This window comes from Myripristis murdjan, chromosome 8 (assembly GCF_902150065.1).
Source record: "Myripristis murdjan chromosome 8, fMyrMur1.1, whole genome shotgun sequence".
NCBI lineage: Eukaryota > Metazoa > Chordata > Actinopteri > Holocentriformes > Holocentridae > Myripristis > Myripristis murdjan.
The window spans coordinates 21,119,731-21,132,963 of record NC_043987.1 but is presented as its reverse complement, the minus strand read 5'-3'; the positions used below and the strand labels follow the sequence as shown (position 1 = coordinate 21,132,963).

General features: G+C 40.9%; 1 protein-coding gene across 1 annotated transcript; it reads left to right on the top strand.

Moving 5' to 3' along the window:
• Positions 1 to 11,585, top strand: LOC115363301 (myosin heavy chain, fast skeletal muscle). Its single transcript, XM_030057414.1, has 40 exons — positions 1 to 48; positions 172 to 394; positions 477 to 620; positions 1,755 to 1,911; positions 2,058 to 2,085; positions 2,172 to 2,283; positions 2,383 to 2,475; positions 2,564 to 2,627; positions 2,757 to 2,855; positions 2,966 to 3,069; positions 3,160 to 3,298; positions 3,381 to 3,499; positions 3,623 to 3,772; positions 3,867 to 4,037; positions 4,130 to 4,436; positions 4,554 to 4,630; positions 4,716 to 4,803; positions 4,887 to 5,004; positions 5,129 to 5,252; positions 5,348 to 5,484; positions 5,622 to 5,877; positions 6,014 to 6,256; positions 6,383 to 6,559; positions 6,659 to 6,804; positions 6,915 to 7,005; positions 7,106 to 7,495; positions 7,741 to 7,867; positions 7,949 to 8,067; positions 8,366 to 8,562; positions 8,653 to 8,836; positions 8,929 to 9,094; positions 9,185 to 9,309; positions 9,478 to 9,786; positions 9,867 to 10,070; positions 10,161 to 10,286; positions 10,395 to 10,565; positions 10,680 to 10,784; positions 10,873 to 10,968; positions 11,077 to 11,208; positions 11,465 to 11,585. Exons 2-40 carry the CDS (start codon positions 191 to 193, stop codon positions 11,480 to 11,482), a joined length of 5,817 nt encoding a protein of 1,938 aa, XP_029913274.1. The 5' UTR covers positions 1 to 48; positions 172 to 190; the 3' UTR covers positions 11,483 to 11,585.
• The last annotated feature ends 1,648 nt before the right edge of the window (positions 11,586 to 13,233 follow it).

Here is a 13,233-nt window from a genome sequence, read left to right as displayed (position 1 = left end):
AGCATCTTGATACAACAGATACTGTACAAGTTGGTTGGATCGAGTGAGGTAAAAGATATCAACTAACAAAGCAGCCACAATAACAGACAAAGATACTACATCAAAACTAATTAGCCCCCCTACATCTTAACTCTAATATATTCTGAGTGATATAAACTCCATCTATTTTAGTGTCCACTAAAGTGCCAAAATGAGCACAGATGCGGAAATGGAGGCCTATGGCCCTGCGGCCATCTACCTCCGCAAACCAGAAAGGGAGAGGATTGAGGCTCAAAACACTCCATTTGATGCCAAAACCGCCTTCTTTGTGGCTGAACCTGAGGAGATGTACCTCAAGGGTAAACTCATCAAACGAGAGGGTGGCAAAGCCACTGTGGAGACTGTTACAGGAAAGGTATGTGCATAGAAACTCTTTGTTAATAATGTGATTTTTGTAAAACTTTATATTAAGTTTCTTCACTGTGTTTGGTTTTCAGACCCTCACTGTGAAAGAGGACGACATTCATGCAATGAACCCTCCAAAGTTCGATAAGATTGAGGACATGGCCATGATGACCCACCTCAACGAGCCTGCCGTGCTGTATAACCTCAAAGAGCGTTTTGCATCATGGATGATCTACGTGAGTCTTTAACATTTTTATTGTATATTCATTTTTAATAGCAGTGATATGATAAATATAATACAGTATGATCTTCTTTTATATCCTGCATAATTTGTTTGTATTAGTTCTTTATCTTTACATTAGGGACTTGCAAAATAGTACAGCACACACAGCAACAATGCAAACTCTGAATAGTGCTGACAAATAATTTAAAATGTCTATTTTAACCAAAATGAATTACATTGAACTCCAAAGTATGCAAATTCAATTGAGCCTTCTCATAAGTGCTGCTTAAATGGTGATGCAGTAAGTGACTGTAAGAGCATCTAGAGGAATTTTCATGAAGTAGCCTAAATGTCATTTTGTCACTCGGACCAGTTAGCAACACAGGAAAACACTACAATGACACATAACTTATTCAAGTGTAAAAAGTCGAACCAACACTTTTTCCCTAAAAAATTCTTCTGACATAGTAACTCTTTTTAGATTTTTAGATTCGATAAGATGAGCAGATTTGATAAGCTGAGAACCTAAAAATATATGCTGGTCATGCAACCCTCACTTAAAAAGCCTGTAATGTCATTATTGTTAGCAGTTTGTTTTATTTAAAAAAGTATGCATAGCCTAGGCGTATCAGTTTGCTTTAGAAAGATGATAGGCTTGTTGGACTAACGTGCTGCTTGGCTGAAGTTCTCTTTGGTTTTCCCCCCAACCCTCTTCTGTTTTTCAATGCTTCCAACATTTCCAATATTTAGTGGCATCATGCTGTTCATTCAAAATGACATGATCCTTTTCTTGTTATGGTTGAGGGATTTTCTTTATGCTGTAAGCTCAGTCCTACAGATTTCCTAGAAAACTGTACCTGGAGAAAGAATAAACGAGGCAAGCAACACATACAATAAATCAAATTTCTGCCAATGGTTTCACTTTGAATAGCAAATGCATTATGCTAACAAAATTAGAGAACATATTTAGGCGAATCTAAATGCAGCAGCTTTAGTAATAAAACACTTAATGATATATATACACACACACACACACACACACACACACACACACACATATATATAAGTACATATATAAGTTTTACATATATAAGTTATTTATGTGCAATGTGTTTCATGAAATTACAGTGTACTCTACTCTTCACAGACCTACTCTGGGTTGTTCTGCGTTGTCGTGAACCCCTACAAGTGGCTTCCTGTGTACGATGCTGTGGTTGTGGCAGGATACAGAGGCAAGAAGAGGATTGAGGCTCCACCCCATATCTTCTCCATCTCTGACAATGCCTATCAGTTCATGCTCACAGGTATGATACGAGATGATGCCTGACTTGATTTTCAAATGTTGAAGATGAGACATGGCAGAGATGACTTAAAATCCAATTTTATACTGACCAGTCATGTCCAGCACTTAATGAGACATTAAAGTGGAATATGCATTTGTGCATTTCAGATCGTGAGAATCAGTCTATCCTTATTACGTAAGTACAAATTCCAACTTTAGCATCATTGCTTTTATGAGCTTTGAGGAAATGGGAATAATTGTATGTCCCTCTCTCTTCCCCAGTGGAGAATCCGGTGCTGGGAAGACTGTCAACACCAAACGTGTCATCCAGTACTTTGCAATGATTGCCATGACTGGAGCAAAGAAGGCAGAGCCAGTGCCTGGTAAAATGCAGGTAAACTTGCTTGTCTTGGCTGAGAATCTCTCTCAGAGAGTCTGTTGTCCGTGGATTAATAATACAGCCTACATAATGTATTCCACTGTTTTCATGTAGGGTTCGCTGGAGGATCAAATCATTGCAGCCAACCCTCTACTGGAGGCCTATGGTAATGCCAAGACTGTGAGGAATGACAACTCATCTCGTTTTGTAAGTGTTAAAATTAACAATAAACAACAAAGATAATGTTTTGGAATATAAATTAAAAGGTTATGCTAACCATGATCTGAATTCTTAGGGTAAATTCATCAGAATCCACTTCGGAACAACTGGTAAACTGGCTTCAGCTGATATTGAAACATGTAAGTCATATCTAAAGTCAGAATTACCTGTTTTAATTTACATTTGAATATGTGGCCAGATTTATAAAAGTGTAATACATTGCTGTTGTTAGGATTTGATGTAAATTCATGACAAACTGCTATTTGTAGATCTGCTGGAGAAGTCCAGAGTAACATTCCAGCTGTCTGCTGAGAGGAGCTACCATATCTTCTATCAGCTAATGACTGGACACAAACCTGAACTTCTGGGTAAGTTACAGTGTAAGATGAAAATTAGGAATTTATGCGAAAAATTAAGAACGTTGGCAATCAGGAAGACTCAAGTTAAGTTCTTATTTAGTTCCTCTAATCTCTTCCAGAGGCTCTTCTGATCACCACCAACCCCTATGACTATCCAATGATCAGTCAGGGTGAAATCACTGTCAAGAGCATCAATGATGTGGAAGAATTCATTGCAACAGATGTAAGTGACATTTCATTTACACTGATTTACATTACGCAAATCTTTGTCAAAAATGTTCCTGATTAAAATTTCATATGATGTGTATTCCAGACTGCTATCGACATCCTGGGCTTCAGTGGTGAGGAGAAGAGCGGTATCTACAAGCTGACTGGTGCTGTGATGCATCATGGTAACATGAAGTTCAAGCAGAAGCAGCGTGAGGAGCAGGCTGAGCCAGATGGAACTGAGGGTGATTCTGATAATATTGTTTTGTATGGCATATATCAAACCTATGCTGTGTATTGTGTGCTAAACTGATTTCTTTCCATCAGTGGCTGATAAAATCGCCTACCTTTTGGGTCTGAACTCAGCTGATATGCTGAAAGCTCTGTGCTACCCCAGAGTCAAGGTCGGAAATGAGATGGTGACCAAAGGTCAGACCGTGCCACAGGTAAAGGCTGATAATACACTGATCACATAATTTTAATATTGATTTAATACTGTAAAATAAAAAATTGTATAATCTATATAAAAGCTTAAAAAGAGATTTTCAGTCCTGTGCTTTTGTTTCTAGGTCAACAATGCTGTCAGCGCTCTGTGTAAATCTGTCTATGAGAAAATGTTCTTGTGGATGGTCGTCCGTATCAACGAGATGTTGGACACAAAGCAGCCAAGACAGTTCTTCATTGGTGTGCTGGATATTGCTGGATTTGAGATCTTTGATGTGAGTTAATTACAGTAATAACACTTGAGCACTAGCAAAATGTTAAAAATGCTTGTTATCCACTTCACTGATTTCAAGTGTAATATTTTTACAGTTCAACAGCTTGGAGCAACTCTGCATCAACTTCACCAACGAGAAACTGCAACAGTTCTTCAACCACCACATGTTTGTCCTGGAACAAGAAGAATACAAGAAAGAGGGCATTGAATGGGAGTTTATTGACTTTGGTATGGACTTGGCTGCCTGCATTGAGCTTATTGAGAAGGTAAGTAAAGTCTCTCCAGCACAACTGATTTCTGAATTTGTACAAACATTTTAATTCCTAATTCTCTCCCATTTGAACTAAATCTCCATCAGCCAATGGGCATCTTCTCCATCCTTGAAGAGGAGTGCATGTTCCCCAAGGCCTCAGACACAACTTTCAAGAACAAGCTGCATGATCAGCATCTTGGAAAAAGTAAGAGCTTTGAGAAGCCTAAGCCCGCCAAGGGCAAGGCCGAGGCTCACTTCTCCCTGGTTCACTACGCCGGTACAGTGGACTACAACATCACTGGCTGGCTGGACAAGAACAAGGACCCCCTGAATGACTCAGTTGTTCAGCTCTACCAGAAGTCTTCAAACAAACTGCTTGCTATGCTGTATGCAGCCCATGCTGGAGCTGAGGGTAAGAGATTAATCTGTTCATTCACATAACTAAATCTGTTGAAAAATGTATTTTCCCTTGGTCAACATAGATGTATTCATTCAGTGGAACTGTAAGACACTATGTTTTGAAAAACAGAGGCTTCTGGAGGTGGTGGCAAGAAGGGTGGAAAGAAAAAGGGTGGTTCCTTCCAGACTGTATCTGCTCTTTTCAGAGTATGTACTCAATTCATATTCATATTTGATAATTTGCAACAAATTGATAAGAGAGACTAACTAAACAGCCGATTCAAATTCACAGGAGAACTTGGGCAAATTGATGACCAACTTGAGGAGCACTCATCCTCACTTTGTGCGCTGCCTGATTCCAAATGAATCAAAGACCCCAGGTAAAAACACAACAGCTACTCATTAATACAAAATATGAACGTGCATATGAACGTTACTGAATACTTTTTTATACAATGTTTAGGTCTCATGGAGAACTTCCTGGTCATCCACCAGCTCCGGTGTAATGGTGTGCTGGAGGGTATCAGAATCTGCAGAAAGGGCTTCCCCAGCAGAATCCTCTATGGTGACTTCAAGCAGAGGTGACCTATCCATGTTTCACTGCCCAAAGCCTGTGCTGAGTAACATGAGATATGTAAGCCATATAATGTCCTTGTGCTGTAAATAAAAGCTTTGCTTCCAATGGATCATTTTTTTCTCCCACAGATACAAAGTATTGAATGCAAGCGTCATCCCTGAGGGACAGTTCATTGACAACAAGAAAGCTTCAGAGAAGCTCTTGGGCTCCATTGATGTGGACCATACTCAGTACAAGTTTGGACACACCAAGGTTCATTTTTGCAGGACATATGAATAGACTTTCCTTGCATCTTCTGCTTTATACCTGTGTACCCGTGACCAATTTCCTTCACTTAATCAATATAGGTGTTCTTCAAAGCTGGTTTGCTGGGTACCCTGGAAGAGATGAGAGATGAGAAACTGGCTGAGCTGGTGACCATGACTCAGGCTCTCTGCAGAGGATACGTCATGAGGAAGGAGTTTGTTAAGATGATGGAGAGGAGGTAGGATAACATGAGAGTAAAATAAATTGTGCTCCACCTAAATCATGTCAGATTATTTTATTATATTATTATACCAGCCAATTACACAAAATCACATTGTAGCAAAAATTACATTTTGGTTTTGATTGACTTTATAGGGAATCTATCTACTCCATCCAGTATAATATCCGTTCATTCATGAATGTGAAAAACTGGCCATGGTTGAAACTGTACTTCAAGATCAAGCCTCTTCTCAAGAGTGCTGAGACTGAGAAGGAACTGCAGCAGATGAAGGAGAACTATGATAAGATGAAGTCAGACCTGGCTGCTGCACAAGCCAAGAAGAAGGAACTGGAGGAAAAGATGGTTTCTCTGCTGCAGGAAAAGAATGATTTGCAACTGCAAGTAGCTTCTGTAAGTTAAATATGAGAATTGATATATTGATTCAATTTATTATTATAGCATGAATGCATAGTAACTTACTTTCTGCCATTTCTTTAGTTTAATCCAAAAAAATTGTAATAAAACACACACATATATAATCAACTAGGAATCTGAGAATCTCTCTGATGCTGAGGAAAGATGTGAAGGGCTCATTAAGAGCAAGATTCAGCTTGAAGCCAAACTCAAGGAGACCAATGAGAGACTAGAGGATGAGGAGGAAGTCAATGCTGAACTGACTGCAAAGAAGAGGAAACTGGAGGATGAATGTTCTGAGCTGAAGAAAGACATTGATGACTTGGAGCTCACCTTGGCCAAAGTGGAGAAGGAGAAACATGCCACTGAAAACAAGGTTCAATTTCTTTTTAAATTCATAGTCATAGAGACAACAGATAAATAGATTATCTATACTAATCTTTTTAGTTTATGTACATATAAAGTCATAGAAATATAATGTAACCCTGTTTTCAAAAATCAGGTGAAAAATCTGACAGAGGAGATGGCATCTCAAGATGAGTCTATTGCCAAGTTAACCAAGGAGAAGAAGGCCCTCCAAGAGGCCCACCAGCAAACACTGGATGATCTCCAAGCAGAGGAAGACAAAGTCAACACTCTGACCAAGTCCAAAACCAAGTTGGAACAGCAAGTGGACGATGTGAGAAAACTGTTGTTTCCATTCTTTGTTTTTAAGATAACTGTGTCTTAGTGCAGACTATACACTAAATAACCTCTGTTAAAAACTGTAATTCAACAGCTTGAGGGTTCACTGGAGCAAGAGAAGAAGCTCCGCATGGATCTTGAGAGAGCCAAGAGGAAGCTTGAGGGAGATTTGAAACTGGCCCAGGAATCCATAATGGATCTGGAGAACGACAAACAGCAGTCTGATGAGAAAATCAAGAAGTGAGTTAAAAATTAGTTCTTGATAAACTTCTCACGATTCCTGCTTCCATGTACAGATCTGCAGTGAACATGTGCCATAAACGTGTAACCCCTGTATTTTCCACACCAAGGAAAGACTTTGAAACCAGCCAGCTCCTCAGTAAGATTGAGGATGAACAATCCCTTGGTGCTCAACTTCAGAAGAAGATCAAGGAACTCCAAGTAAATATAGCTGACATGCATCTCAGATTCACTAAATCAAGAATAACACCTGTTATTCAGGGTTAAAGGCCTATCTGACCTTACTTTGATCACACTGTAGGCTCGTATTGAGGAGCTTGAAGAGGAGATTGAGGCTGAGCGGGCAGCCCGGGCCAAGGTCGAGAAACAGAGGGCTGATCTCTCCAGGGAGCTTGAGGAGATCAGCGAGAGACTTGAGGAGGCTGGTGGAGCAACAGCTGCTCAGATCGAGATGAACAAGAAGCGTGAAGCTGAGTTCCAGAAGCTGCGTCGTGACCTTGAGGAGTCCACCCTGCAGCATGAAGCTACTGCAGCAGCTCTCCGCAAGAAGCAGGCTGACAGTGTTGCAGAGCTGGGAGAGCAGATTGACAACCTGCAGCGTGTCAAGCAGAAGCTGGAGAAGGAGAAGAGCGAGTACAAGATGGAGATTGATGACCTCTCTAGCAACATGGAGGCCGTTGCCAAATCAAAGGTAAATCATTTGTCAAAGAAAAAAAATCCTCTCAACTATTACATGTAAAAATATGGAAGAGATGTAAATCAATGTAGCAGCAGGTGCTATGAGAAGAATAAACTGGCCTTATTTTTTAACTCTTTCCTTCCTTTGTTTTAGTTATTACTGTGCATTCACTAAATCAAAGTTTTAAAGCACTACTGCATGAAGTATTGCTAGAAGAACAGTAAAATGTTAAATGGACTAATTTTTGTTGTTGATAGGGCAACTTGGAAAAAATGTGCAGAACTCTTGAGGACCAACTGAGTGAACTCAAGGCCAAAAATGATGAGAATGTTCGCCAGCTAAATGACATGAGTGCACACAAGGCACGACTTGCAACAGAGAATGGTGAGTGAACTGTTATGAAAACTAGTTAGTGGATGGTGTTCAACAAGTTCATAAATAACAAATTTTCATGTTATCACTCAGGTGAATTTGCTCGCCAGCTGGAGGAGAAAGAAGCTCTTGTATCCCAGTTGACCAGGGGCAAGCAGGCTTTCACTCAGCAGATTGAGGAGCTCAAAAGGCACATTGAGGAGGAAGTGAAGGTACAATTGTTTTTTTTTTTTACATTATATTTTCAAAGGTGCTGAATCCACCCTGCACCAGCTAAGAAAACTTTCTGTAGAACCTACCACAAGGGGAAAAAAATTGTCCATCATCCCCTCCATGAGATTTTATTTTGTTTTGTTAAATTTCATATAGCAGAAATTGTCATGGGGCTGTTTTAGGACTGAGTCAATAACAGTGGAGACCCCTAGATCCAACTCTGAAGATAATTTATCTAAATATAATATTTATATGTTACATGGAGTGATTAAAAGGTATCCCGCTATATTGTCTTAGGCCAAGAATGCCCTGGCCCATGGTGTTCAGTCAGCCCGTCATGACTGCGACCTGCTCAGAGAGCAGTATGAAGAGGAGCAGGAGGCCAAGGCTGAGCTGCAGCGTGGCATGTCCAAGGCCAACAGCGAGGTGGCTCAGTGGAGATCCAAATATGAAACTGATGCTATCCAGCGTACTGAGGAGCTGGAGGAAGCCAAGTAACAACAGAAGTTTTTTTTTCTTTTGTTGAACAGACTCAGTCCATATATTGACAAAAACTAGAGCTAAATCAATCTTTTTGTCTACAGGAAAAAGCTTGCCCAGCGCCTGCAGGACGCTGAAGAATCCATAGAGGCTGTGAACTCAAAGTGTGCCTCTCTGGAGAAGACCAAGCAGAGGTTGCAGGGTGAGGTGGAGGACCTCATGATTGATGTGGAGAGAGCTAATGCTCTGGCTGCTAACCTTGATAAGAAGCAGAGGAACTTTGACAAGGTAAAAGAAATAAAAGCCCAATGTGTTAAATACAATAAAAGTTACAAAATGAAAAGAAATATCCATTAATAATTTTGACTATATTATACTAGGTCCTTGCAGAATGGAAACAGAAGTATGAGGAGGGCCAGGCAGAGCTGGAAGGAGCTCAGAAAGAGGCTCGTTCACTCAGCACTGAACTGTTCAAGATGAAGAACTCTTACGAGGAGACACTGGATCATCTGGAGACCATGAAGAGAGAGAACAAGAACCTGCAGCGTATGTTAATATGATCTACTTTTGACCACACAATAATTTATTATAGCCAGTTATATACAGAAATTACAAGTAACTTTATTTTTTATACAGAGGAGATCTCAGACCTGACTGAACAGCTTGGAGAGACTGGAAAGAGCATCCATGAGCTGGAGAAAGCTAAGAAGACAGTGGAGACTGAGAAGTCTGAAATTCAGACAGCCCTGGAAGAAGCAGAGGTACAACAAAATCAGGAGCTGATAACAATTTCTCATGTTTGGTTACTTTGTTGAAATCCATTGATTCTCGAGTTTCTGACCACTTGTGGTGCTATAGTGCACATTACAAAATCAGCTCCCTGAATTGTCAGTAGCTGAACTTAAATAATGTGTTCAAATTACTTCAAGGGTACACTCGAGCATGAGGAGTCCAAGATTCTCCGTATTCAGCTTGAGCTCAACCAGGTTAAGGGTGAAGTTGACAGGAAGCTGGCAGAAAAGGATGAGGAGATGGAGCAGATCAAGAGGAACAGCCAGAGAGTGATTGAGTCCATGCAGAGCACTCTGGACGCTGAAGTCAGGAGCAGAAATGATGCCCTGAGAGTCAAGAAGAAGATGGAGGGAGACCTGAATGAGATGGAGATTCAGCTGAGCCATTCCAACAGGCAGGCTGCTGAGGCCCAGAAACAACTCAGGAATGTCCAGGGACAGCTCAAGGTAATGAACCTTCAAGCAGTAATACATATGTCTCGTAGGTGAGCTGAGACATTTACCATACATTTTTTATTCTCTTTCAGGATGCTCAACTGCACCTTGATGATGCTATCAGGGGACAGGAAGACATGAAGGAGCAGGTTGCCATGGTGGAGCGTAGAAATGGCCTGATGCAGGCTGAGATTGATGAGCTGAGAGCTGCTCTGGAGCAAACAGAGAGAGGCCGCAAAGTGGCTGAGCAGGAGCTGGTTGATGCTAGTGAGCGTGTGGGACTGCTGCACTCTCAGGTTTGTGGCTAACAGTTAACAGGTATCACATCCCTTCAAAGATATAAAAGCCATGTCTTAAAAATACTGTCTTGTGTTTTTCATAACCAGAACACCAGTCTTATAAACACCAAGAAGAAGCTGGAGGCTGACCTTGTACAAGTTCAGGGTGAAGTGGATGACTGTGTCCAGGAAGCAAGAAATGCTGAGGAGAAGGCCAAGAAAGCTATCACTGATGTGAGTTTACATCTCTGTCTCTGTTGTCTTCCCTGCAGACAAAACATTTAACCTCAATACAACAACAATACAGAGGTCAAATAATTAATGATATTTCTCTTATTTCAGGCTGCCATGATGGCTGAGGAGCTGAAGAAGGAGCAGGACACTAGTGCTCATCTGGAGAGGATGAAGAAGAACCTGGAGGTCACAGTCAAGGACCTGCAGCACCGCCTGGATGAGGCTGAGAACCTGGCCATGAAGGGTGGCAAGAAGCAGCTCCAGAAACTGGAGTCCAGGGTAGGTGTTGTAGGCCAATATGTAAATCATACTTCTCATAATGTGGAATACACTGTTCTTATATTTTTGTAGATCCTACAACATTTTGATTCATTATTTATATTCATATAACAGGTGCGTGAGCTTGAAAGTGAAGTTGAGGGTGAGCAGAGACGTGGAGCTGATGCTGTCAAAGGAGTCCGCAAATATGAGAGGAGAGTGAAGGAGCTAACCTACCAGGTACTGTTTGCACTCTTAAATAACTATCACTATTTATCCTTCATTCTACTTCTAAACTTTATCACTAACAATCCTTTATTCTCTGCAGACTGAGGAGGACAAGAAGAATGTGGCCAGACTTCAAGATCTGGTGGACAAGCTGCAGCTCAAAGTCAAGGCCTACAAGAGACAGGCTGAGGAGGCTGTAAGTCAAATACAATGATGCAAAATAATATTTTTCTTTCAGAATTAACAATAATATCATCATAATATCACTTACAACTAAGAAAATGTACCTCCAAATCCCTCACAGGAGGAACAGGCCAACACTCACCTGTCCAGGTATAGGAAGGTGCAGCATGAGCTTGAGGAAGCTCAGGAGCGTGCTGACATCGCTGAGTCACAGGTCAACAAGCTGAGAGCCAAGAGCCGTGAGGCTGGAAAGGTATGTGTTATACATAACACCAGTTATGTATATACATAATAGCACTTATGTTCACATTAGATGTTATAAAAGTGTTTTCCCATGCTATGTACATTTTCTTCAATAGCCACAATCAATATCATGCCTTACTATATATAGCAACCAACAATTCCATATTTGAGTTCTAACATAAGTGATTGAAAAAAGATTATATCTTATGTGAATTGGAAATTTTAATATTATTTATTTTAATATTTTCATTTCCCCCTCTTTTCAGTCTGATGCTGCTGAATAAAAAACGTTGAGGCCAGACATTGATGACTATCAGCTAAGTTCATAAAATATGAATCAATGGCTAAATGCTCAGTACCAGTTCAATAAAGACAACTGTTGTCTTCACTATCCTGAATCCTGTCATTTGTTCTTTGATGACTCTATGATTTGGGTACCACAAAAACAGCTCCACTGTAGCTTCAACCTATCACTTTACCATATTCAGGGGGAAAAAAATTATGATGACATTCTTAAACAATTTATCAACCACTTGCTGCTATTAAAATTAAAATCAGTAATGAAGCCATTAGGCGCAAGGTAGAGCGCACTCAAATGAGTTATTCTGGTATTTATGCTGACAGTTTATGTGAACAATGTAAGTTACAAAGGTAACTATGGCTCTCTGAATTCCTGAGCAACTGCCAATGGTGCAAAATACCACCCACGCTTTGTGATGGTTAAGAATTAATAAGAAGAAATTAACTTTGACCTAACCATGTAGGTCACATGAACTATGATGGAGAATGATTCTCCATCATAGGCCTATTCTATTGCTTTCACAATCCAATGTGAGAATCTTTGCTTTGTCAATGTTGCACCCTTGAACTTCCAACTATGACAAACAAATAGTTGGTCTGATCACTTTAAATCTAAGGTAGCCAATTTGGATTTATTATGAACACTAGGGGATAATAAGCCTTCAAGACAATGTCATGGTTACAATACAAAGGGGGCACTACTAGGCAGGAAGGATGGTTAGCCAGAGAATCAATCCTTCAAGTGCATGCACAACTGGCTCCCAATTAGTTGTTCCCACAATGTGGATGGCCCACAGTAACAGCCAGATTTGGGCCATAAGCAACTGTCTGGCCTGCCTCAGAAAACTCAGGGATCTCATCCCACCTTGGTGTTTTATATAATACACTATTGAAGTGCTGTCCTTGTGAATAAGCACATACATGTCCACCAGATAAGACAGGGAGTGCCTCGGTGCCAGGAAGACTGCCCAAAGCTGATGTGCTGTTATTTCTATTGTGAGCTCTACATGCTCTGAGCCAACCTCTACTGCCAGCACGCTCCCCAGACTTGGAGTACAGGATCCATTGTTACCACCTCCAAAAAGGCACTAAGCCCTGATAATAAATGTCATAAGAAAGGTTCTCTCTCCGCCCCAACAAAAAATGACAGCACAAAAGTGTCAGACTAATAGAGAGGCACAAACAAACATAAATTTCCCCTCCTTTTGCTCACAAGACAGACAGCCTAACAGAGAACTGAGCTGCTTTGATAGAAAGTCCGAAATATCCCTCTTTAATGTCTAACCATGGCGGTAACACAGCATTCATGGTGTATCCTCAGGAGAAATTAATGCTTTCAAAAGAAGACAGGCTGGAACAGACAACTCAACCCTCTACTAAATGGGGCTGTGGTGAGCAGTGCATACCTAGTCCAATGCTACAAGACATCTGACATGTAGGACCAAGACCATGTAAAGCTTTATAAAAATCAGTAGGATTTTAAATTCAATTCTGTAGGTGATACAGGGCCAGTGGTGGGAGCCAAGAACAAGAGTTATATTGTCTCTTTTTTTAGATTTAGGGCTCTAGTTTCCTGGCGCAGCGCAGGGTGGCACAGTGAGGCGAACCCCCCGCAGAGCTAGTTTCGAGCAGCGCAACCCGAGGCGTGCTCAGTTTGGTAGTGTGGCAGACCGAGGTGCGCTGAGATGGGAGTGGCGTTGCAGCAGGGGGAGGTGTCAACAGATTCAGCTTTGCG

Excerpts from the sequence above, each read along its gene's own strand:
- LOC115363301 (XM_030057414.1), top strand. The coding sequence starts at position 191 with ATGAGCACAGATGCGGAAATGGAGGCCTATGGCCCTGCGGCCATCTAC. Across the intron at positions 8,837-8,928 it reads AGCAGAGGAACTTTGACAAG|GTCCTTGCAGAATGGAAACA; the intron begins GTAAAAGAAATA and ends ATATTATACTAG. Across the intron at positions 10,785-10,872 it reads TGAAGGAGCTAACCTACCAG|ACTGAGGAGGACAAGAAGAA; the intron begins GTACTGTTTGCA and ends TATTCTCTGCAG.